The 26,350-nt window shown below is 33.6% G+C and overlaps 1 protein-coding gene across 4 annotated transcripts in view; it reads right to left on the reverse strand.

The window, feature by feature from the left end:
• Positions 1-3,027: 3,027 nt before the first annotated feature.
• Positions 3,028-26,350, reverse strand: part of grb14 (growth factor receptor-bound protein 14) — a 57,849-nt gene continuing 34,526 nt past the window's right edge. For 3 of the 4 annotated variants that reach the window (XM_015358953.2, XM_015358954.2, XM_015358956.2), the window contains 12 exons: positions 26,146-26,302; positions 19,361-19,482; positions 18,348-18,422; positions 17,551-17,688; positions 11,359-11,469; positions 10,492-10,587; positions 10,162-10,224; positions 8,554-8,670; positions 7,523-7,592; positions 6,934-7,021; positions 6,603-6,696; positions 3,028-5,802 (listed from right to left, as the gene is read on the reverse strand). In XM_015358953.2, coding sequence (XP_015214439.2) covers positions 5,656-5,802; positions 6,603-6,696; positions 6,934-7,021; positions 7,523-7,592; positions 8,554-8,670; positions 10,162-10,224; positions 10,492-10,587; positions 11,359-11,469; positions 17,551-17,688; positions 18,348-18,422; positions 19,361-19,482; positions 26,146-26,302 — 1,278 coding nt within the window. In that variant the 3' untranslated portion in view covers positions 3,028-5,655. The other variant, XM_015358955.2, reaches the window with a different exon arrangement.

Genomic DNA, 26,350 nt, shown 5'->3' on the forward strand with positions numbered 1-26,350 from the left:
AGTATCAAATGAACTAAATTGAATCTGAAAATGTGATTCTTCCTTGAACTATAATATAAATTATAATCAAATACATACAGTATATTCCAAAGAGGTCTTATTTTCTTACAATTCTTCCTCCCTTTAGAGCTCATACCTTCTGAACTTGATTTTTTTGGTGAAATTCTAAACTGTAATAGTATTTAACAAGTGAGAACTTTTGTGTTTCAAGTTTAAAATATTGATTTACATTCTTAATGATTTATGCTGATAAAATTTTAATCACTTATCAAGTTCAGGGTCTTTTCTCGCTGCTTAATAATAACAAACCCAGCAATTCACACAACTAATTGGTACAGTACCTGTGAATTATTTATGCATGTGAAAACAGTGGTGTTTGTTCAGAATGTGTAGAGAGACTAAAAGTCAACACATATTATAGTTGGAAGATGTCTAAAAAAGAAGATAAGCACACAGAGTTAGATTTTTGGTTAATAACCAAATGCTGCCACACAGTGCTTTAAACTAAAACTGCAGCTCCAATATTTATTTCGTAACTAATGCAAATTTGTTTAATGCCTTTATATCCTTCATGCCACTTTAATGACCTCCAATATGGACTGTACTCTAAATGGTAGATTAAAATTAAATTCAAAACTTGCCAATAAAAGGAGGATTAAGAATATACCCAGGTACCTATTAAAATCTGTAAAAGTTAAAATGAGTTGTCAATGTACAATATTAAGTGAAATTCAATGAACTATAAAAAGTTTAAACTCAGGATGCTGTAGGCAAGCGTTTAATGGCACCTAATTTTAAAGGCATGAATATAGAACTGAAAAATCTAAAAATATTTTGACACTGGCAGAAGAAGACCTAAACAGTCCAAATCAAGGGGCTTTATAGGTAAAACCTAGCAAAAATGCGACCATTGTGAGGTTTTCAAGGAAAAATGATGTAAAGATCAAAATCCAAGTAATCTGTATTTTAAACACTTTTTATGATTTTGGAGATTATGTTTCTACAGACTTTAAAGGATACTGTAACTTTTGACCAAAAACTAGTTAGAAATCCTACTTACAGTACCTTCTCAAAGCCATCTCCATTGTGACAATAGTATATATATTTAACTTGAAAACATAAGACAACATTCAGAAGTTATAGGTTTTCATGTGATAACATCCATACATGTTGATATTCTCCAAGACTAAGACTGTGAGAATTAACTAAGTGAGATACAGTAAGCAACTTAATAAATATCGTATAAAAATGAGAATATATGTTCTGGTAATGACTTCTGAAAAATACATTAGTTCAAATAAGAACTACAGTAAATAATAGAAGGACATTATACTGTATACATAGAATTAATGGCTTAACCTTCATTAGAAAAGGATTGTTAATAACTGTAATTTTAATGCACACTACTGTGTAAAGCATAGACACAATTGTCCAGGTCTCAGATTATCTCTAGGACAGTAAATGTGAAACATTTGCATCTGAATTGCCTAATTTACCTGCACAAACAACCCACTCCAAATGATCATTGTCTTTTTATTCCAATTACTTTTTAAAATGTAAAATATTTTCACTATGCAAGAGGTAGTCAGTTTGGTATCCAAAATTATTTAAAGGGTTGCTCAGAATGTTTTTTTTCCTGCAATGCTGAGAAGAATGTCTGACTTTGGCAGATGGAGTTAGGTTTTATATTGTTAATAATTATTTAAATTGTAAAGGCCCCTCAAATTTGGTTGGGCATAATCACAATTCTTAAATTTGAATTACGTTATTGTTGCACCGAGTATTATAATTCTCTAACGCGAAACAAATAAAATGCCCTTGAAATACCGTGCTGATGTCTGAGAGAGAAGAGAGAGTCAGAGAGAAGTGATTACTCTGTAAATGACACTCGTACTTCCAAAGAAGACATTAGGAGCAGGCTAGTGAAGAGTAGGACAACGCATTCCACACAGTAGCTTAGGAATCCTGCCTCCCTTACTTTTCTGCTTACTCAGCTGAAAATGTAGTAATGCTTACAGTAAGCTGAACCCAAATACATCTAGAATATCATTTGAAGTGTTCTTGACCTGTATTTCATGGGTTTAAGAAACTTCCTGACGCAAACCCGTATTTGATTAACCGATGAAATGAGACTTCTTAAAATTGCAAAGCAAGCATTGGATTGCCTTGAAAGAACTAAACACAGAAGATTATTATAATTTAATTGTTTAATGCAATCAAAAAGGTTTCCGGTTTTTGGCATTTTTTTTTTTACAAGCTTAGTGGTTTTGCTGAGATACTTTTGGAATGCCTTTAATTTGCTGAATTTTGAGATAAAATCTTTTGAGAACAGCTTGACTAGCTGCGGAGTGGCTGCATCAAGCACATACACAGTATACAGTAAGAGAGAAACAAATGTGACACCATTTACCTGTTAGACATTCATATTCAGTGAGCACAATTTTCATTATTCAAGTTAATTCAAAAATAAAAATGATTATTTCCTCTTATTTAACTCCAAAGGGTGAACTAAGAATCAACAATTCCTTTTGCAGAGCTATTAAATATACAGTACAGTCTTGATTTACTGTCTCATCCTGCTGCATTGTGAAGGGAAAATGCATTAGAATTCTGCATTGAGAATTAACAGACAATAAACCTAATTCAAATTCCTCTCCAAGTTCTTCCAACTCTCACACATTTGAGAGAAGTGACCCCCATTTATGGTTGTAAACAGTGGATCAAATGGACTAAAAGCATCTAAACTGTTACCAGAATGAACCTGAGACAAAATAAACATATTTTAAGGAAATAATCATTTCTGTGATCTTATGAGTTGTAGAAAAAAACAAAAGAACATAGATATAACAATGCTTTAAAGTCGTGATTTTGGAGTCACCATAGTTTATTAATGTATCAGTTTTTCTTTTGCCTGTCTTTACATGCTATTTTAAAAAGGAAAGTATATAATGTACCTGGTACAGTGCATTACCTTTCTGTAAATAGTGACAATAAGTTAATTTTTTGTAAAGGAGAAAGAAACATTGATTGATGGAAAAAATAGTTTATTGGATATTCTCTCTTTTTATTTCAAGTTTACTTCACATAATACTAATATCAGTATAATAATAGCCTCTAAAGAAAACTGGAATAATGAAATGCCTAATACAAGTGGCTATGCAGCAGATTCCTAAGTATTTTGGTACACACAGGATGAAAAGTACTTAAGAATATTATAACACAATATTGCTAATTTTCTTACTTCAAAAAGTAAACATTTTCATTAGAATTATTTTTTTTTCTGGGAATTCTTCACAATCCTGTAAACATTTCATGTGCAGCGGTAAAAACATGCTGCTAGAAAATGGTCACTATAGCTGAAGTGATAAAATATTTCAATCTGGGCCACTTGTGATCTTGACCAATCAACATGGATGGATTAATATCTAGAAGAAAACAACACGCCTAAAAACTGTACTGACTTTGAAATAACAGAAGGCAGTAAACATGATAATGATGGATGCAGACAGAAATAAAAATGTGAGTAAAAAGCTTTTATGAAGACATTAAATTATATATACATTTCACATACTAGATGGTCATTTACATACACTTTAGACTATTTAGGTCCATATAAAAATTAAGCAAAAGCATAACTGACCACACATACAAGAATGAAAAATGCAAGCATTTAACATCTTAACGTATTTCAACAGTCCTTATAGTCAATATTAATAGTTAGCATTAGAAATAATTGTTGCCAGTGTTCCAACTACAGTGCAATTAATATTGTCATCTAGAAAGATTTAAAAGCAACCCTTTCGATGAATGTAAAACATCTTATAAACCTGTGTGACTGCTCAATTCTGAATACACACAAATTACTAAACCGAACCCACACAGTGGAAATTGACATTGATTTATACAAAATACATTGCAGTCCTTGATATTTAATGTTTTTAATGCACTGGTCTTTGTTAACTAAAACATATAACCATCCTGATTTTTTTTTAAAAAAGTGCATTTCACTTTCAAGATTTTTTAGAAGTGCAAGTCAGTTAATTTCTTTTAAAAGACTAGGTTTTAAAAGATTTGGTTTTCCTTTATTTGGGTTGGCCTGTCCTGAAGTATTATTTTTTTACACTATCCAGAATCAGATTAGGCAGTATGATTCAACAAAACCCACAAACCAACCTATTCAAAAGTAACTTGCTTCCAAAAAAATGGTTTCAATTTAGTTTTATTCATTTGAAATCCTCTCAATTTACTTGCTGACATTACTCAATAGCATCAAGTGTTGCACAAGGCATTAGTTGAATATTGGTCAAGGCCTACAAAGCACACAATTGTAACATTAACAATAATTCAGGGAAAATAAAGATATTACACTCACTTTGATGTGCATTACTATTCCAAGCTTTTTCATTTTGAAAGAATAACAAATGAATAAAAATAACACATTATCCAAAACCAGAAAAAGAAAGTATTTGGTTTGGTTTTTAATTAATTTAAGTTATCTTTTTCACTACATTCTTCATCATGATCATACACAGTAATGGTAGTTAATTTGGATTCATGATCACCTTCCATTTTTCCATTTTGTTCTAAATTCTGGTATCATTTATACTGAAAACAATTACTTGTAGAAAATACCTGAATACAAAGAAAAGGAACACAAAATAATAAGCCAAGCCTTACTTTCACAATTAGTCCTGGAGCTCTATTATACTCAATATTTACTGAAGTGTGTGCAAAATATTGAAATATCCAAATTTAACAGTTCTGCAAAGCAAGGAGACATAAGTTACATTGTTCAAACTAAGACACCTTCCCATTAAATTAATCAATTAACGCTTTAAATCTGGTGAGCCTCTGAAGAAAAGAGTTTGCCTTAACTACACTTATCTGGGCCATGAAGTGTGATCAGGTCCTACAGTAGTATTAAGTGTATCAGCCCTGTACTTAGATGATAACCAGAATAACAACAGCTTCAGTTTAAGATTCTATGAGTAAGCACAACAAGAACAAAAATGAAAGTTACTAAAACGATTGATGATAATTGCCCTCCATAATAATTTCTTCTTTGAAAAGTACATGAAGATTATTTTGTCACACATGAGCTGATATACTGTACAAGTATATAGCTTACACTGTACATTATATACAGTAAATTCTCAAAAGCTCATCTTTATCAGTACCACCTCATGAATCAAATCCATGCTCATGGTTTTGCAATTCATTCTACTTCCTACAAACCAGGCCAACCCAGTTCACCATAAAAATACGCAAGATTAGAAGGCAAAACCCTAGTACATGGTCTTAACCTGCACTGGGTTACTAAATATACTACTTTGTGTTTTAGAAGCAGTTTATTCATTTAAATTATGATTTACTGTTTTTGTTTTAATTGTCTTACCAGAAAGATTAAAAATAAATCACAAAGTTTCCATGAAAATGAATCAGGTTGGCTGAATCGATAGCTTCAGGCTAATTTGGCTACATTAATATTAGTGCTTTTCTTGTCCAAGGCACGATATGCATTCACACGTGTAGCTTGAAATTATCTTCAAAGCCATCCAATTAAGGTGCGTTCTGCACTCAGCACGCAATGCCTTTTGCTTTTTGTGACTCTTCCTTTCAGAACATCTGATGAATGTAAGAAATGGCATGCCCCGATTAAAGAGCAATTCGAGCACAGTGATGTTTTAGCTTGCAGGGCAAGACTCCCTTATTAAGCTGGTAGAACTCCACAAGCTGGATCAGATCAGTGAATCTTGTGTGACCATCATCCAGGCTAAAAAACAGCTCCCCCTCTTCCTCAAGCTGTGCAAGTCACAAAGAGGAACCACAATAAGGACACATTGTCATTTTTTTTCAATGTATAAATAAAGCAACCATCAACAGAAAATTTAAGCTAGAGTACACCTCACATTTCTCCTTAAAGAGTTAAGTAGAGATTTGCTGAACTTATACAAACCCCACATACTGCAGACAAGCACATTTGTGCCATGTATCTGAGACTGGTTCACTGATTTCTTGAGAGTAATATATATATAGTTTCATAATTGTCTTCTACAGTACATTTACTAAATACACATTACCTTTGCTATTTTAGGATGTAAAGTAATAATCCTTACTACAATATATGTCTGCAGTTGTACCTTGCATATTTTCACACGTATAACACTGTATAACCAAGAAAACATCCACTGATGCTGTGAAACACCATAAATTGTGAATTACTTCAAACCTTTTTATAGTGGTCTTGTTTATATATTTAATTGACTTTAAGTACATTTTCCTGAAACATGCACTAAAGGTATAATATGAAGTAGGAGAATATACAGAGAAAGAAGACATGGGAAACATAGATCCTCACGGATATTTGCCTAGCAACAGCTCTTTCAATGGCTTCCAGCCTCCCTAGTGCTGTCCTGCAATCCAATGGAAACTGAAATCATTTGTAAACCAGGTTTACAAGCACTTACTGAAGCCATTTTACTGTAAATACCAAAATAAAACAATACTGAAACACGGGGCTTTACACAACACATACACAAGAAAAACAAGGAACAGATGGAAATTATTTTATGAAAATGTTCAAAACTTAAATGTATACTTACTGGTACAATCTGAAAGTGTTTTATTTTCTGGGCGTGACACAATGACAAGACATATGTCTTGGGATTGCTTTGGCTGTCCCGTAACAGAAAAACCCTGCAGTTAAAACATATTGGTGTAGATTCAGTTTTGCCATTATTTTTAATATCTAAAATCCTACATTAAAAATTAAAAAGAATGACATTCATTAGAATAATATTCCTCCATTGTCGGAACTTGTAATAAACATAAGGATCACGATTTTCAAAATGAAACTGTTTCTTACCATGCCATTAATTCAATTGATAATGGTGCACATGTACCCATTTAATAAAAATGCCAATGTGTTCTTACCCATCAATAAGACCTTGCTGTGTAATTAAGCGCTGAGCTTCATCTCGTGATATTTTGCAGTGAAACCAAGGCTGACACTTGTGGATAGCTATTAAGAATAAATACATTAATAAATGTAAGAAAGAGCAACCTGTACAAGTTTCAAATATTGAATAATCATTCAATTTTGCACTAAGAGGAAGAGTCTGCATTAAAGGTTGAAAAAAATATACTGATATGGAAAAGAGCCTGATTTCTATTAAATATGTCTGTGATGTTACAGTGAGAAATGTATTGTCTAGTAAAAAGGCACCATGCTATTTCAAAATAGAAGTGCCAAATTTGGATAGACAACAAGTAAATACTGTATGTTAAAAACACATTCAAGATTCTGAATGCAGATCTTATTATTAATTTAAAAATGTCAACAATTTTTCATTAACTATAACAAGTAGGTCCATGTGCAGATAATATAAAAAACATAATGGTCATAGAGTTAAGAGAAAATGAATTCCTTGATATCTTCTTTCAGTTTTTGGTAAATAAAGACTAGTCTAGATTTTGAGGTTCCAAGATAAGGAGTTACAAAGTAGGGACTATCCCCACTCACCTAAGTTTGAAGTTGGGCTCTGAGAAGTAGATGGGCTTCCATGTGAGCTCAAACGATGGCAGCTTTTTCTCTACGTAAAAAATCACAAGACATGCAGTCTAGAACGTACTCTCAAATGAGTCTAATTCTCACTAGACCTCTGTTGGATCTACTACGAAGAAAGGTTTCTTACTGTATGTCAAGTGAATTAGAAATGTGTCTAATTTGAGTGAAAAATGAAAAAACAGCCTTTATGCCATGAAAGGAAAAAACTGAATCTAAGAGACTTGTTTTCTTGATGCGCTTACATGACTCAATACTACACTACCACTCCATGAAACATTTAAGTATCTTTAAAGTACGTAATGTTTAAGATTCTATTTTGTGTACTTTATGCATGCTGAATTCTTGTTGTAGATAATAGATAACACTGTTCTTCATTACAATACAATATTGTATACAATGATGAATACACTTCTCTGTGTATTGTTGTTTTTTATTGTTTTATTTATTGAAAACACATGTTTGTCTGGACTGAAACCCATCATCTTCAAGTCATTTATCCAAGCATACTATACATTCAGGGACAGTATCTTGTTTAAAGAAATAACAATACCCCAAACTCAGCAACTGATTTTTGTAGTTGATGCAGTTTTCAAAAAAGAAGAGTTATTTATAGCTTCCAATTACCTGCTAAATTAGCAAACATGCTGGAGTTACAGCAGGGACAGTATTGTAAGGAGCAAGGAAGTATTAAATAAAGAAGCACATCTACAAATTTATAAATGCACAACTTTTCAGAGTTTTAGAATTGGAAAAAGCACACACAGACATACTGTAGAATCTAAAATCTAGTAAGGTAGTGGTAGTGGTAGTGAAACATTATTAATATGTTTAAAATATTCTCTGGGAAATAGCATATAGTGTAGATCCTTAAACAGAGTGATTTTGGGGGAAGAAAAGAAAAGGAGCACAATCAATAAAAAAACAATGGGAAGATCCTAAAAGCACTAATTTGAAAAAAACTCTGCCAACAGAAAGAGAAGACATACCCGCCAAGACAGACCTTCCTCAACTGCAACAGACAGCGCTTCTGTAGGGTTCTCTATCACCCTGCTCTTGTGCCCTGAGAAATCCATTGCCACAAGGGAGTTTTCAGAAATGCTTCTCTGGAGAGAAATGTGAAAATAACATGTTGAAACATCTCAGAGGCCCAGCTACCTCTATTAACACAAGCTGGACAAACTGCAAAAACGAATACAAGGAAGCCTTTGTATCGCGATACTTTAGTGCCATCTAGTGGCGGACACAATTAAATGAAGCTCAGAAAAATGCAGCCCTCAAAAGCCAACAGCTTCACCCTAATTACACTTTTCTTTTTTCACTTAAATTTTACATATCCTGGAAGAACTGCAAAAACACAGCATTTTGCAAATAAAATGCAGTGGTTTAAAGCTATTTGTCAAAAGCAGAAAAGGCAAGTGTGAAGCTTTGAATTAAGTTGTCACAGTTTCTAACTTCCCCAAGACTCCCCCACATGTGCTTAGAAACTTCTCATTTATTAGAGTTAATGAGCAAGCTCATCAGCTCAGTAATGTGTGTTTTGTCTGCTAACTATTTTCAGTACATTCTTATTACACCAATAATAAAAACTAGGGCTGTTTCATTTTAATGAATCATTTTTTCTACAAATTATTAATAGTATCCTATACCACTCTAACAAAGCACCAGCTTTTATTACAAGGTTAATGGCACACCGATGACAATAAGATTGAGACAAGGATAGTTTTAAAGCTTTCCCCTACTTCCTCAACAAGACTATATCTAAAGCATTAGAACAGCTAACCAAACGACACACTGGAAACACTGTGCATTTTTCTCATACAGAAGTAGAGGTGATGAGTTGCTTAATCTAAGAGCAGCTGATCGAGAATCTATTTTTGGGAGACTACAGCACTCATCTACCCAGTTATAGTTACTGGAATGGAACAGCAGTTCACGTATTTAGAATTCTAATTGTCTGGTTTCATGTTTTCAGGGACAGAACCAAGCACTTGGAGCAAATTATTCACACTAGATTACCAAAACAATAGTAAATGTATTTATTGTCCCACGACTATATTATCAATGCGTACATTATGTTATTTGTTAAAAGGTCATTCTTAATGATTCATGTACTGTTTTCCCTAATATTATAATAATGACTACTAAAATTAGGTGATAGCTTACAATAACGTGGTAGTCTTTAATGTCCTACAAAAATTTTAGATTTTAGATGTTAGATGTTTCTGCAGAGTATGAAGCATTTATAAAAGATGGCAAAGATAAGAGTGCTAAATGTTAAAAGTGTTAGAGGGTTAGTATGGTTTGGTTTTTCTTCTTTTTCAGGGAAAGAGATCATCAGCAAAGCAGTAACATTGTTAACATTTTCTAAATAGTACCACCATTTTCTCAGTGATTCAAGAGCAAAAATTAAAAAATGTGTAAGATGGCCTCCTCTTACTCGTAACCCTATTTCTAAAGCTTACTTTGCAATACAATAACAAATGCTGAGTAAGTAGTTGCATTAAATTTGAGAATAGCCCAAAATCTCGTTTTTCCCTTTAATGTTTTTTTTATTCTTGAATGGATAAGAAAAAAACTACAAATAAGGCACATACCATTGGTGATGCTTTCTGCTTTTGATGTGGCTGAATGAAATTTTGGTACAGCTGCATCCCATACTAAAAATACAAAACAACAGTATAATTCATCTACATACATTTCAGCAAAATAGTAAAAAGAAGAAAAAAAGACATCAGAGAAAAATAAAAGGCAAAACATCTTCATTCATCTTCAGTCTTTTGTGTTGAACAAAACTGCATATGAATTTAATTTGTTGTACTAATACAAAACGAAAACAGACTTTTCATTTCAAGAGCTCCTATAATCCAAATCTATAATACTAATCACTCTAAAATTACAAGGAGCCTGAAATTTGAAGAACTTACTTTGAAGAGACGAATGGCCGTCACCCAGCATGTCTTAATCTGCTCCTCATCTGCACACAGCAGTTTCAGGTCTCTGGCTGCTCCAGATTTGGTAGGCTAGAAAGCCACAGCATATTGTTTAGGATTAGTATTTAAGGCTTTCTTGAAGACAAAATCTGTAGGAATAAAAGCCTCTAACATTGTCTTACTCGTAACTAATGGATAGGTTTTATGTCACATTCCTTTTTATACAAATATTTGTTTTTGCTCTTATTACCAAGGTAAAAGATGCAAATATTTGTAGAATGATTATCATGCAGTATTTCTGCAGGAAATAAAACAGAAGTTGTGGTCCTTAAATTAAAATTATTAATACAGTTTGCCTCTATGCATTTCCTACCTGCTTTATCCAATACTGGATCAAGGGGGAGCCATAGCCTAACCCTTGTGAGCAACAGGCACAAGGCAGGATACACCCTGGAGTGATGCTAATCACTGCACCACCATGCCACCCCTAAATGTATTTAACCCCTCATTAATTACCTGAAAATGTAATTTGGGTTTGGGTTTCTCTTCTCTTTTACAAGACAAATCTACTTTTAACTTCAAAACAACAGAGCTGAGTAAAGTACTGTACTGTAAGTACCAGACAGATTGCTTTGTTCTCAGCAATCTGTGATCTACAGTACATTAAACATACATGTACAGTATAACAGATAACTGGAAAATGCCCAGAAAAAGTTTGTGTCTCCCACATTTACTGTATTAAGTGTAGCTTAATATAAAATTATGTCAAACTATGTAGCATACTCATAATGTACAGTGCATGCTCATACTCATATTCTGTATCTATCTTTCTTGATAGGAAATAAACTATTATAAAAATACCTTAATACAGAATCCATAGTCTGTTGGAGCGCCATACATCTTTCTGGCTGACATCAATGAATACACATCATTATCGCTGAATTCAGCAATGAATTGAAGATGCCTTGGCTCCTAGAAAATGAAAATAGCAATTTTGTGTTTGTTGGTTTCAATTGATAATTTCATAGTTTGTTTTCCATAATGTTGTTTTGGAGCCTCTGAGGATGTACCCTCACAGTCATAAGCAAACGAGTGTTTTGCTGTTGCCTTTTTTATTTTTCATTATACTTTCCTATTCTTATTTAATTTTAGTTTAGTTCCTTCAGTTTTTATCTCTGTTACTGCTTTATCCTTGTTTTCGGTTGATTACTTGTACTTTTATTATCTTTTTTATATTTCTCAGGGGATTAAATTGGAAAGTTGGTTCAGTTGTTTATCTTGACTTATTGTTCCCCATGTAAAACTTCAGTAAAGAGATTCGATAAAAAGTCTTAATATTGTCCACCTTGTGGTTATTACATCTTCCTTTTCCATGCATGGACCACATCATGACCACATCTTGTCCTGAAAGAAACCTCTAGGTGAACACCTGTTAATAGACACTAAACTATACACTGAGCTTTTGTAGGAATGTTAATATATGGCATAATGCCTTTATTGGTTGCTTTAGTGCTTGGGATCAGTTGAGCCATACACTGGAGGATATGAAAGGACTCATTGATGTTAGTGAAAATCGCAAAAGTAGATTGAGATTTAAAAGTAGCTGAACAGAAAGGGTCTTTATTGCTGAGAAAGAAGGAAGAATTGTGTTGACTAAGCAAAATGACTTCCATCATTTAACATCAATTTAGAACAGGGCTCTACATATTGGTTATAGTTCATTCAGAAACAATAACAAAAGTATTTTTTTCCCAATGTTGTCTCCCACAACCCTACATACTGTATCTGTACAGTATCTATGATTGGTTATACAAATTATTAAAATGCTATACTGACAGACACATGTAATAATATAATATACTACTGTATATTCAGTATTACATTTATTATAAGATTATTATTAATGCCAAATTAAGAAGAAAAACAACTCCATTACAGTGCACTTCAAGGTCAGACCTTTGATTTCATCCCATACATTACTAACCAAAGCAGAGTATACTCTTTTCTCAAATGTATACTTTATGCACAGGTGAACATCTGTACCATGATTGGAACATGACTTAGAAATGTGACCAAATTTAGGTAGTGTGGTAATTGAGTAGGAGGTTACTGAATATTCAACAGCAGAAACTTAAAATGAATCTGATAGAACTTTACAGAGTTATACGGTATATATAGACAAAAGCAATCTAGACCCTCCTTTCACATTAAAAGCATATTTATTATTGATCTTGAAATTAATAAAACATAAAATTAGAGAAGGTGATAGCATATATACTGTATAAATCTGCCTTCTGTACCACATAAATCTGAGCACAATCATTTAACAAATAGAATAAAACGAGTCTGACTAAAAAAGGCAGTCATAGGAAATACCTTACTCTGCTGTACTGTGTTGCACTGATAAAATCTCATGTTGATCATACTAAAATACAGAAATAAAAAATAACTTTCAGGCTAGAGCTGATACCACTGGAAAAACAAAGTTCATGTACTGTAGCATTTTACAGTTCCTAAAGAGCTGAATGCACTAGTCAGAAAAAAAAGAACTATAAAATTGCTTCTACTGTATAGCATACAGGGGCTTCTTCTAATGTTCACAATGTTGGTCTTTACCTTTAGAGTGACTGAAGCTCTGTGACAGAACTGGCATTTGAAGAATAACAAAATAATAAAATATCTTCTAAACCATATCAATGAACCAGAAGAATAAACAAGATTGACAAGTCTTTACAAGATTAAACATTTACAAGTTAATAATGGGTACCAAGTACAGTAGTTACTGTACATACTGTACTTTCCAGCAACACTGTACAGTATACACCTTGTAGGTGCACTGCAAAAGGGGTTTTCAGAGCTTTCCTTATACTGTATTTATTTGTATTGTATTTTATAATAATAATTAGCAAGAAATAGCTAATTACTGAAGTAACTTTTACGATCTTTTTTATTGGTATTATTCATGTGCCTCTATCAATGAACAGTATACAGTACCTTGATACTATCAGAACACATAAAAACACAAAGTGACGCAAAGTGAATGCTACCTCTTGGAACCAAAGACTGCCAGTTTGGAGACCTTTGTTTTGTTTATTCACCTGTCATTTTTGTTGCTGAAAAAACACATTACACTACACATCCATGTATTTATTAAGCTTTACCATATTAAACACATAATTCTCATCATTTTCTTATTAAGTTTAGCATGTTAACTACACATGGGTGGCAAAGACAGTTGAAACAAAAGAAGGGAAACAAGGCTACAGCATTTAAAACTAATTTTTAGCTTTAATCAAATTAACATTAGCTTTCAAATAAAGGATATTTTTAAAAATATAAACCATGTTTTTCACAACAATTTTGTAAAGTATGTGCACTATTTATGCACATACTGTATGTTTTAAGAAACAATTGAAGCCTACAGATTTTGGATATTGATTAATGCTTTGGAATCATTTAGATTAATTGATAATTTGTGCCTGGTCATGATTCTTGAATGGCTTTGACTGTTACAAAAGCACTAAATAACCTCAGTAATGAGAGAGTTGACAGAGCAGAGGTAATGATGCAACTAAACCTTTTGAATATTAAACATGGTGAAAATTAAGATGGGAAAACACAAAAATGAAATACAGAAATGACCCACCTATCAACATATAACACCTTTGTGCCATTGTTACAGTGGAGAAACACCAGAGATGAACATGCCGGCACCACTACCAAGTCATTTTTAGCAATGAATCCAGGTTTAATGTTGACTACTATGATGGATGTCAGTAAGTGTGATTCAGGAGTGGATAATGATATGCTAACACAGCAATCAATGAGGAGGGCATTTGTAATGGTCTGGACAAGAGCATCTAGTCAATACACAACTCTGCTCTTAGTGATTGATGACAACCTGATTACACTGCATTACATTGATCATGTCCTGGGACCTCAATTGCTACCCTTTCTGCAGGCTTATCCAGACCACATTCCAGCTGGATAGCAACGTTACTGGCATAGCCAGAGGGGTGGCATGGAGTGGCTCTTGCCATCCTTAAATCAATTTTCCACCCCAGCTGCCAACCCATTTAAGGCATTACCTAAAATCCCATATTGTTGTTAATTTACCAACAAAAGAAAATTTCATCATAGGAAACAATTACAGTACAATGTGTTTTAAATGTTTTTAAGAGTACACATGTAGCCTATATTGTAAATGATTGGTGTCAGCAAGTAAAGTATGCGTCAGATCATTGTCGATTATTTCCATGTAGATAAGTGAAAGATAAGGTGAGATTTTGGCTGGGGGATGTGATGGCATCTCAGATCGAGCCAAGGCAGCTCATATCAGCTCAGTTTCTTAAGAGAGATGAAGAAGGTGTTTAAAATCAGGAATGAATAGATATTGATAAATATGAACTGATATTAAGGCACTTAATTTCGATCATTGTAGTTGTGATGTTTTAGTCTGATTTAACGGGAAATAACTGGTTTTCTGCACAAATCCACTCTGCTTGCATGCCAGTTCCATGGTCTAAAACAGAGGTTACCATTGTAATTGGGCAGAGAATAGTAATACACCTTTTGTAGTACAGTACATCCTATTTATAGTCCAAATAATATCTTTTAAAAATGACATCCCCATAAAGTAGATGTCCCAGCCACCCCTCTGCCATGCCAAATATAAAATCCTGGCTATACCATCGGCACACATCCTTATGCTAATCATGTAAAAATGACTTTATTGCAAGCTGACAATCTGACAGGTATGCTGTGGATTTCCATCATGCCAGAACTGAGCCTAATTGCACAGTTGTGGGATGAGTTGCAATGATGTGTGGCATCTCTGGCTCAGACATCAGTGAACAAGTACATGCTTGTCCAAGGTCTACCTTATATGGACAGAATCCCACCAGTGAGCATTTGTGAACTGGCGTAAAGCAGGTGTCACAGAAACACAACTTCCATTGTTTTCAATAGTGGCCACACAACCTACTGTACAAGTCTTTATCTTAAACAGTGGATTCTCTATCGTGTCAACTGTGTTTACATATCATGTCTGTTCAATGAGTCGTCAGTACACCTTCAAAAAGACTGTCATTATCCAAATAACTTTGTGAATTTGCAGCAAGTCATGGGTGATAATTTTCTTTTGATGCTCAGTATGGAGTATATCTCTTTGTTGCTGACCTCATTATAAAAGGGGAAGCACCACAACCCCCAGAATATCAAAAACACAAAACCTGATTTATGAAAACAACATTAAAGCACTGGTGATCTTAGTTGAACTATGAGACATATTTTTCCTTAAAGATGTATTCAGTAGTCATTAATCCTTGTAAAACGCCTTACAAAAATACGCATATTTATTCACATGTACTATTATTATTCACATATTCATATTTTGTTGCTTTAATTCGTGCCACCATGACACTTTGAAGTAGCAATTAATATGTTATACACACCACCTACACCACACGTTCAAAGCATCAAACAAAAAGGAATAAATAATTACTATGAAAGAAAGCTGAAAAAGTCATTATTGCACAAGTGTTCAAACCTTTTGCTTTGGTAAACCTAACTGGCACACATAATTACCTTAACAAATCTTTCAATTAGCTGAGGGGCCTGTATACAATAATGGTAATATGACATCAGAATAAACACACCTACAGTACCTCTGTAAGATCCCTCAATCAGGTAGTGAATTATTGTAGTCATGAACATTTTGAAGACTCTAGATATGTCTGTGAGCATGGTGCAGTTGATTAAATTATGAAGTGGAAGGTCAAAGGCATTCTTAATATACCTACATTCGACTAATCTGCCAGGCAAGGGGAGAACTGGTTATGGACACCACCATGAGGCCAGCAGCAACTTTAAAATGAGTTACAGATTTCAGTGGCTGAGATGGGAGAAAATGTCCATGAGTCAGCGACATTCAGTCACTCCACAAAGCGAGCTTGAATAGAATTTGAAAAGAAAAATCAAATTCCGCCTTGGGCTTTCAACAAAGCATTTAAGTCATACTGCAAACATGTGGAGGAAGGCTTTGTGGTCAGACAAGACAAAATTGAATCTTTTTTGGTTTGGTTACATGTGATGCAGACTCAACATAGTGTAATACTCAGTCAAAACCATCCTTACTGTCAAGGATGGTGGTGGCTGAATTATGTTTTACAGTAGTTCTGTTTCTCTTCAACATGGATTGAGATACTTGTGAAGTCTGGTGGGAACACTGAAAGAGCAAAGTACTGGTACTGGTTTTAAGTACTGGTAAATCTTAGAAGCTAACCTGCTACAGACCTAGAAAAATTAATCTTCCAGCAGGGCAAAGATACAAAGCGCAAAGATAAGGTTACATTGGAGTGGCTTAAGATTTTTTTTTTTTAAATGCCCTGTAGTGGCCCAGATGTGACTCCTACTGACCATTTACGGAAAGACCTGAAAACTGCTGTGCAAAAGTAACGCAACCAACTTGAGAGAGTTTGAGCAAAGCTGCCAGGAACAATGAGCAAGAACTGTACCAAGCCAGTATGTTAGCTGGTAGAAAGTGACCCAAAAGGCCTTGCAGCTGTAATTACTGCCAAAAGTATTTCCAACAAAAAAGTTTAAGGGTCTTAATACTTATGCAATCCACATTTTTGTGTTTCTTTCACTTTAGGTTTTGCAAACATTTAATGTAACCTATCCAAGACGTGCCCAGTTTGAGCACTCCGGTTTTAAATAAAATATTATGTGTAAAAATGTGTATGTTTTGTAAATTCATATAATGGAACACCATAGTAATGGTCTGAATACTTTTGCAAGGCACTGTGCACTCCCCACCTAATACAGTGAAGTCAATTTATGACAAAGAGTTTCAGTGTTTCTGATGCATATACAGTACATTTATGTTGATCCTGTCACAAGAGTATGCTGGTCTCAAAGATTAAGGTATGCATCACACAAGCTCCGTAGGTCATACATATGGCCCGTACAGTGAAACTACAAATGGCTCATTAACTCACTTATATGTCCTATACTGTTTATAGAATCACCAGATATAAAATAATATTTACAGACCTTTGATGTTCCCTTGTTTGAAAAGTACAGTCCAGACCTTCTCAAAACAAAGTAAAACTTTTTCCACGACTTTTTTCCCTGCTCCTTAGCGTGCAGATAGCCATGAATCTCAGGACAAGTACTTGAGCTGAGAAATGTCTGTGGAAGACAAAACATACCGAAATATGACACAATTTACCAAATAAACATATCTTAAAAACGGGAGCAGTTATTGTGATTCACTTTATAAAACATGGCATTTACAGTATCAATCAAACATTATACTGATATGATGGACAGATTATATAAGAAGAATCAACAATGTTACATTATTACTAATTATTCAATGAAAAATAAAATCAATTCAATACAAAGCATTACAAATTCGAATGAAAACACACATTATTGTGTAAACTAATCTAATTTACTGTATATATGAATGTAAGTAACATAAAAACTATTTGGTAACAGCACAGCACAGAAAAGCACTGAGCCAACTTGTCTCCCAGCAACCAGGAATTTACCAATTACTTCTCTTGAAAAAGACAGTAGCTTGCAGTATGCTCTTAAAATTTTGACAACTAGCTTACATTCTGCAGCCATCTGCAGTCAGAATCTTGTAGTAGACAGCTAAATCTTAAGAAAACATCCTCCCCTTGTGTGAGGAGTATGCTAGCTTTATTAATGGAATGAATGAAGAATACACTTAATTATGCTAGGGAAGTTTTCAAATGGTTAACTAAATCATCACTCCTCTCTGTGTTGTTAAATCTTCAATTTCTCAGAAGGTAAATGCTGTCAAAATGTACTTTTATTACCTGTAAAAGCTGTGAATGGTTCATAATCCCATTTGTTTCACCTGAAATAGACACCATATGTTCTGGAAAAAAATCCTGAAATTAACCAGAAAAGTACATTAATAATATTATTTTATGAATAATATGCCAAATGTTGTGTTGAGCTTCCTTAGCTACATACTGCTTTTTATTTGCTTAACTGCAACTGACAAATACTGTATAAAAAAAAACATGATCCCAAATCACAGTACTGTACTTGGCAACAGGAAAGAAAAACCTCCGATTGAGAAAAACTATAGCTGTTGTTTTTTTTAAGAACTGCCCGAGACATTCTGGAACATACAACATTCCATGTTGTGATTTTAATTTATGACAACTTTTTAATATGGGATTTTGCAGTCACTGTATCTCAGATATGCATTTTTGCATCCAGGGTTTTGCACTTATTGGGTTATAAAGCTTACCTATTTACAGTATTTCTACACACCTGAATGAAGATAAATGTTGGTTAATGAAGACTGAGAATCAGCTCGCTGTTCCTTTCATTATTTTGTATGTAGTAACACAGCAAAGCAACAGATGTTTTGTTTCATTCATTGCACACTTTTCTCACTGAGTAAATATCAGTCCAGTTTCCACACTGTATTTAAAATTAACTCAAATACTTTCTGTGTGTACAGGATCACAGTATAAATGAAAAACCTGCATACAGTATCTTTGAGTCAAGTGCAGTTTTGACCTGAGAAGGTATTGTAACTGTTCATACTACTGTACAGTATATATGTTGTTTAATAAGCAGAAGACTAAAACAGGGAGGAACTCAAGTAAAAAAAATGTGTTTTTATTATTATAAAAAATACACTTGTTGATAATTGCTCATATAATGTACATTACATCCTACTTAAATGTATCCTAAGCTGGATTCTAAAACTGGAGTGTATTTCCCAAGTTATGCACCAATAACAAATTGACAAATCTCAGTTAGGGTTTACATTTTACTCAGTTTATCTTTAAAGCAGACATGCAACACTTACCAATGGTTTTTTGAAGAATTCGTATTTGGCATAATTTTTCCTGAAGTACAGACGGCTGTCTCCTTCCATTCCCCAGCTTGATTGCACTTCAATAACTGATTCATGGTCTTCTATGGTTCTTTCTGTACAACAAAGTAAAAATAACAAACAGGATAACCTGATAACAAAAGAATTTACTTAGCTGACGGTATTTAATCTAATATTTTTTTTTGAATCTACAATCCAATGTTTAAGTCAAATTCAGTTGCATGGCTGTGTATGCATACCTATCTATACTGTATATCTGCACAAACATACAGTATAAATGTTTGTAGAGGCATGCAAGTGCAATGCAAAAATAAATTTAGATTTAAAGTTATGTGTAATTTTAAGATTTGTACTTACACTAAACATTTGAAATAATATTGCAAAGGCCACTAACACATTACTGCCGTGTTTGTGTAATCTTTAAAATCTGAGCTTTGCAGTTTCATTTAGAGACTGTTTATGCATTTTGAATTCACTTTAAAATCTTTTTAGAAACATAACCTACAATTTTCCTGTATGGGGCTATAATGATCTACATACTGTACTGTAAGCAACAGTTTCTTAAAACGTCAGCGGAATTACTATCTCAGCACATTCAGTCAAAGTTCTCTTCAAAGATTTTTCACTTCTTTCACATTAAGGGATTTTTACCCTGCTGATGGCATTATGGTCAAGTAATTTTTATTAATGTGGGTTTAAGTGACCAGGTCTAGTTTCAGATGAAAGTGGGGCATCTAGAGCAAACACTCCTAAGCTGAAACATACTGTCGTCCACATTATGGAATACAGCACACAGAAAATACTGGGTTTTAAAAGCAGAGTACTGTAGGGCAAGACACTACACAAGATTACCTATACAGTAGATAAAACATACAGAAAAAACAAATGCTATGAGGAAAAAAAGTAAAATGAGACAGGAAAAGCTCATAGATGCATTATATAAAGTCTACAAATGTACATTTCCCAAGTGGTAATAATTGCAATGAGAACTAAAACATTTTGCATTCAGGACATTGAAGAGTGTGCAAATTTTGGCTTAATCCAGCTGTAAATGAACTGAGTCAAAAGTCTGTAAGCCGCAGAGACAGAAAATATTAAGACTGTAAGACCAATATTTCATGATAAAAAGCAGGTGATCTTGACAAACTTGCAGACTGAGCAATGATATTTGAATGTTACAAATAAATGGCCCATTTTTATTGCACAAGCCATTTAGTATATGATTTTATGCCTGGTTGTGTTTCAAGCATAACAGCACTGGTGCCCTACAGCACATTATGCTGCACTGATTAATTATTAACATTGTTTTTAATTATTCTTAGTAAATGAATAACCTTAAAAACAATAAATTTGATTTTATAATTGGAATGACGGCTAGTTATGCTGGTTTTCCTTCACATCATTATTAAAGTTTATTCAGTTCTAAGAACTAAAAATTAATATTTTATGATTTTATGGAAACCTATCATGTGGAACTCTGCACAGTTTCTTGAAGTTAAAGTAATTAATTCCCAATATATGTTCATAGTTAAGGGTAGTTGGTCATCTTAACAAATTCCTCTTGGTTAATTTAAGCATTTTGAAAAAAAGAGCAAATGGTCACTTCTGATAACAGGGACTTAGAGCAGGGCAGTGCATAACAGATGTCCTCCATAGATTGCAGTATATCCAAGAACATGACCAGTCACAGTTCTCTGATTTTTCTTTTACAGTTTAAATGATGAAGAGACCTTCCATGAATTGCTCCATATTCCCATTCCAACCAGTGTCTTTGCTGTCCACAAGCATATGTTGTATACACTGTACACACACAGCCTAGGTACATACAAAATACTGTAAGTCATCAAAAATAATGAAACAACAAGAGATTAACTCAAATATTTTTAATGATCAAAAAGTAATTTCCATAATTTATAACTACTGCAAGCTCTTAAACATTCCATATACCTAAGAGATGTTGTTTGTGGGATGTACAGATTATGCATGTACAGTACACAGACATACCACCCCTATATCGCGGATATTGGAGTGCAGTCCTTATATACTGTATATCGGGGATAGTGACATGATACAGTTGTAGTAGCAGGCAGTCACGGCTGTCTAGATCCAAATCTAAATCTGCTACAGTACATACAGTAGTTACCAAGGATGAAATATACAGTACCTAAGGAGACTAAGAATTATATTACTAATAACTAGGCAGAGTATTTCATGAGTTGAATAGTAAGACTTTTTCCGATCAAGCTGTTTATCAAATGTTTATCTTTTAATAAAGTGTAATCATGACATTTTCAATTTGACAAAATTAAATTACTAAACCGCGTATTTTAAGTTACAGTCGCAAACATTTAAACGTTACCTTTTTATTATCCGCGGAATACTAATTATTAGCCCTAATCTAGCCCTTAATGTTATTAAGGAATAAGAAATGTAAAAAGCATGGGATTTAAAGATAAATGGAAAACAAATATTAATAGTGATGCTGATTATGATTGCTTGTTTTGGTTTTTAGTGATTGTTAGCAAGATGTGTCGTTGTGATTTTCAGTTTAAACACGTGTGTCGGTTATTGCCTTCAGTTGCAGAGCAACTTCAACTTCATTCATTGTGAATGTACAGCTAAAGGCACAATTATCCACTGGGTACAACACTACAATGCATGTGCTTTACCAGTTACAGGACTGTACATCAGGGCCGACAGCGTCACATTCACAGTTCTTAAAAATCACAAAAAGTATTAAGGTTTTTCGCGTGGCAGTCACTGATAAGTGGGGGGTAAATGCGCACAGTTTATTTTCTAGCAATAATACTTTTCCAGTTAGCGCTATCTTCACAGCACATGCATAGAAGTGCAAAACGTAGTTACTGTACTGAACATTTTTAAACAATACGTATAAATATGATTACTGCGCTAAGATGGAAATCGTGTACAAGACGTACAATAACAAAAATATGTAAAACGTAGAGTTTTAAAACCAAAACGAAACCATACTACTTTCTCCAAACTTATTGAAAACTTTGGATATCGAAATATTTTACCATCACCAATTTATTGGTTGCTGTCGTACTCATCAAAGGATAAGCATTTTTTCGTCACGGATACACTTTTTCGGAGTGACACTGTCCTTTTTGTTGTGGACACCGACTCTTTAAAATAGCTTGGTGTGCCAGGAGTTGTTTTCCAATGTACAAAAAAAAAAAAACAGTTTAAAGTTTTTTTGTCACAGGCAGCGCAAAAATGTCACGGGACAGTAGTTTTTTTTATTGGATTTCGTAAATAGAAAAATGTATTTACTGTCAGCTTTAAAGAACACATACTGTACTGTACTCTGATTTGTTTTCGTCCCCGGTTTACTTGCCAACTTATAAAATCGCGAAGCATCTTCCTTTTTCGCCTGTAGATAATAGCATCCAGGTTTCTTTTTCTAGTGATACTTTATTTTTTGCATGTTGATAAAGCAATATGTAATCACCCAATAATTCCAGTTAAACACCATATACTGTACGCTGCTTCAATCTTTCGTTGTTCATAATAAGGTAAGGGGACACATAGAGAATTAGCTAACAAACTATGCAGTCACTTCCCTTGCCTACTGTAGATACAGTATACCTGAATCTGCGATACAAAGGCTGGATGTACATACTGTACATAGCATGCATTTAACATACAGTATACAGTATATGTATTGTATACTGTATGTAAAAGCACCAGAGACAGTCCATTAATAATTTCCTATTATGTTAAATAAGGGTACCTTTAAAAACAATCTCTCAATAAACATTAAGAAACACTGTTGGTACCTTTAGGCTTTCCAATCATGGGTCTTTTTTTTACATTTAGCTGCATTCTCTAATACTGTACATAATTAAACCATTAACAGAGCTCATAATTTAATTATAGCTTAATTATGGTTATATTAAATTCTTGTTTAATTAAATCATACATTGTAGAAAAACGTTTAGTGATTTACACATTGTCATCATTGTTTGACAATGATTTAAGAGAACACAAAAAGTCTAATTAAGTAATTAGTTCAATTACAAGTTTCAGCAATTGTGAACTAATCTGAATAATATCCAGGGGCCTTGAAAATGATAGCTGAGGAGTCCTGTTACAAAAAATAATAACTTAAAATTAGAAAATTGGAAGCACATCTACTTAAATAAAGCATAAAATAACTAAAACCATAAGTAATATTTATTGTTCCAAGCTTGGCTATGTACTGAAGGCACAGTGAGAAGCCCAACAATTTTAATTTGCCAAAAATGATCATATTGTCAAAAGAAACGAAGGACAACACAGACAACAAAGAATTCATATTTTTTTCAGTAAAAACCACTGAATATAGGAAACGCCAAGCAAGCTGATTTTCAATATTGGCTGAAAAAGTGATTTAATTTACTTGACTTTCAAAGGCACTTATAGAGAAGAGTTCATCTTTCAGCCCAACAGTTTAAATACTAGGCCTCGTAAAACTTAAGTGATGGTCTAAAAACCATCTGCTTTGCTACTTTGCATTGTACTGTAAATATCATCCAATTCGAGTAATGATAATCTAATAATTACAATCATACAGCATAGTGCTTTACCTCACATGGTACTATATGGCAAAAGTGTTTTACAACTAGGACAGGATTCACTTTCATTCACTACTGAAGTACTCTATATGCCAGCTGAACTGCTACAAAGAAGATCAGGTGGAGAAGTGAGATGGTATTTTCCCAATTGAAATAAGAGAAAATATTAGCCAGGACACACTGTATAAACCAAGAGTAGAATTAAGCATGGAAACAGGGGTTAACACCCCTGTACTTACAAAGGGTGCACTTGAATATACAGTATAATGACCAGGTAGTTAAGACCTCAGTGTAAGGCACTACAACACAGTTCACCCAGTCACCATACTGGAGCACTGGTTTTGAACTACACTGGTCTACCAACACCACTTATGCATCATGGTTTTGGTTTTCTTCAGAGGCCTCCTGTCTCAGTATTGACCGGGTCTTGCTAAGCTTCTGAGATCTGACAACATCAGGCTACAATGCAGTAAAGCGGCACTCCAGAAAATGAGTTCCTTCATTATAAGCCTCATCATCCAATGCAGTGTAGCACTTCCACACTCCACTGGTGACTGCCCACATGTATGCAAAAACATTTATTTTAGATGCTTAAGATCTAACAATTTTTTGTATGTGCACTATGCACATAAATTAGAATTTCATAAGTACCATTACAAAACCTATTCATAAGGCATGTTTTCCATCCTTAGGAATATATTGTTGTTTTAAGTAAAAAAAATAATCGAATTCCTTTTCCCATACAAGGTTATGGGAGAAAGAGTGCTGCAAACAGAAAAGTCTTAACAATTTAATACTTTTGATAGTTATGAAATTTCTTCTTTCATAATTTCTTCAGTGTATGTTACAGTTAAAGCCCTGTTCCACGTCTTCTATACTAATTCCAAGAAAACAGGTAGTGATGGCACTACTATTGACTGTTGACTGAACAGAAATGTCAATACAATATACAAGTATGTTCATATATGATGCAGTATATGATCAACAGACCAAAATGTTTCTCTCGTTGATCATGTGGAAAACGCCACCACAAACATTTGCATTTTTAAAAAAGTTAAACCATACAGTAATGCAACGTCAGCAAAATAAAATATTTTTCTGCTTTTACTTAGAAAGTGTCACTTACAGTATAATAACAATTGTAACACCATTGCACCAATATGCAAAATATACATCAATTATACACAGTTCAGTGATACATGATAACAGTCGAAATGCATATCTGGATTATAGGCAATTTGGCTGCAGTCTGTATTAGCTAATATTGTAATGATTGATAGCTGTAAACTTTGTTCAGTTTTATTTCTTAAAATTCCCTTGGAAATACAATTTTATTTTATGTGCGATTCATTTCATTTTTGCAATATGCATATTGACCTATTTTCACAATGATCTTGCGGACACGCAAAACCCCTTTCATTGTAAGAAAAGGATATGAGTAAACATCCTTATGTTCTTCTGAACAAGATTTAAGCCTGTTGCATCTTTTGGTATCAGAGTTAATTTATATAATGCTTGAATAATGTTAAAGGGAGATGTTATATCAGAAAAACATCTTTGGGATCCAGGAACATGAGTGAATATCCTTGTGTTTTTCTACACAAGATTTAAGCCTGTTGCTTCTTTTGGTGTTAGAGTAAATTCTTATACTGCTTGAATAATGTTAATGTTAAGGGAGATTTTATATTAGAAAAACTAACTGCTGGTAAATGTATATGATTGACAGAATCTGTGCTGACCGCAGATTTAAGTACAAAGGTAATCCATCATTTCAATTTGAGTCATTAACATTTTTAATACAACTTTAAAACAATTCAGGCTTTGCAAACCACAGTTTTGCACACAAGAAGGTAACCTTTTAGAAGGACTGCTTTATTATAACACAAAGGAATAATATGGATTTGACTAGTTTTAATTACAAGTTACACTTGGGTAAAAACAGTAAAATTATAAGGGAAGTGTATTTACCAGTATATCAGATGTCTTTTTGTGAAAATGAAGACTTTTTTTAATTGGGCCTAAGATGGCAAGTTACTGTAGACATGACTGCTGCTGTGATGTCTAACTTGTGGACATTCGAATGTTATAAAACCTTATGATGACAATCATTTTTGCATACAAAGAAGCATGTTAATAATTAGACAAAGAGACCCAGAATGCAATTAATTAACAAAGTCTTACCTATGCCTAAGTGGGAGATGTGCTCAAAGAGTGTCCAACTATGGTCATCGATGCAATGGTTCTTTAGAATGAACAACTGGCATATGTCCCGAGCAGTAAAATCACTGGGTACTTCTAATGCTCGACTCGTGTTATCCTCATTATACACTTTGATTACCTGAAATGAAAACATTAATTTATATTTATATATGTGCGTGTCCATATA

The sequence above is a fragment of the Lepisosteus oculatus genome, chromosome 12 (assembly GCF_040954835.1).
Source record: "Lepisosteus oculatus isolate fLepOcu1 chromosome 12, fLepOcu1.hap2, whole genome shotgun sequence".
In the NCBI taxonomy this organism is placed as follows: domain Eukaryota; kingdom Metazoa; phylum Chordata; class Actinopteri; order Semionotiformes; family Lepisosteidae; genus Lepisosteus; species Lepisosteus oculatus.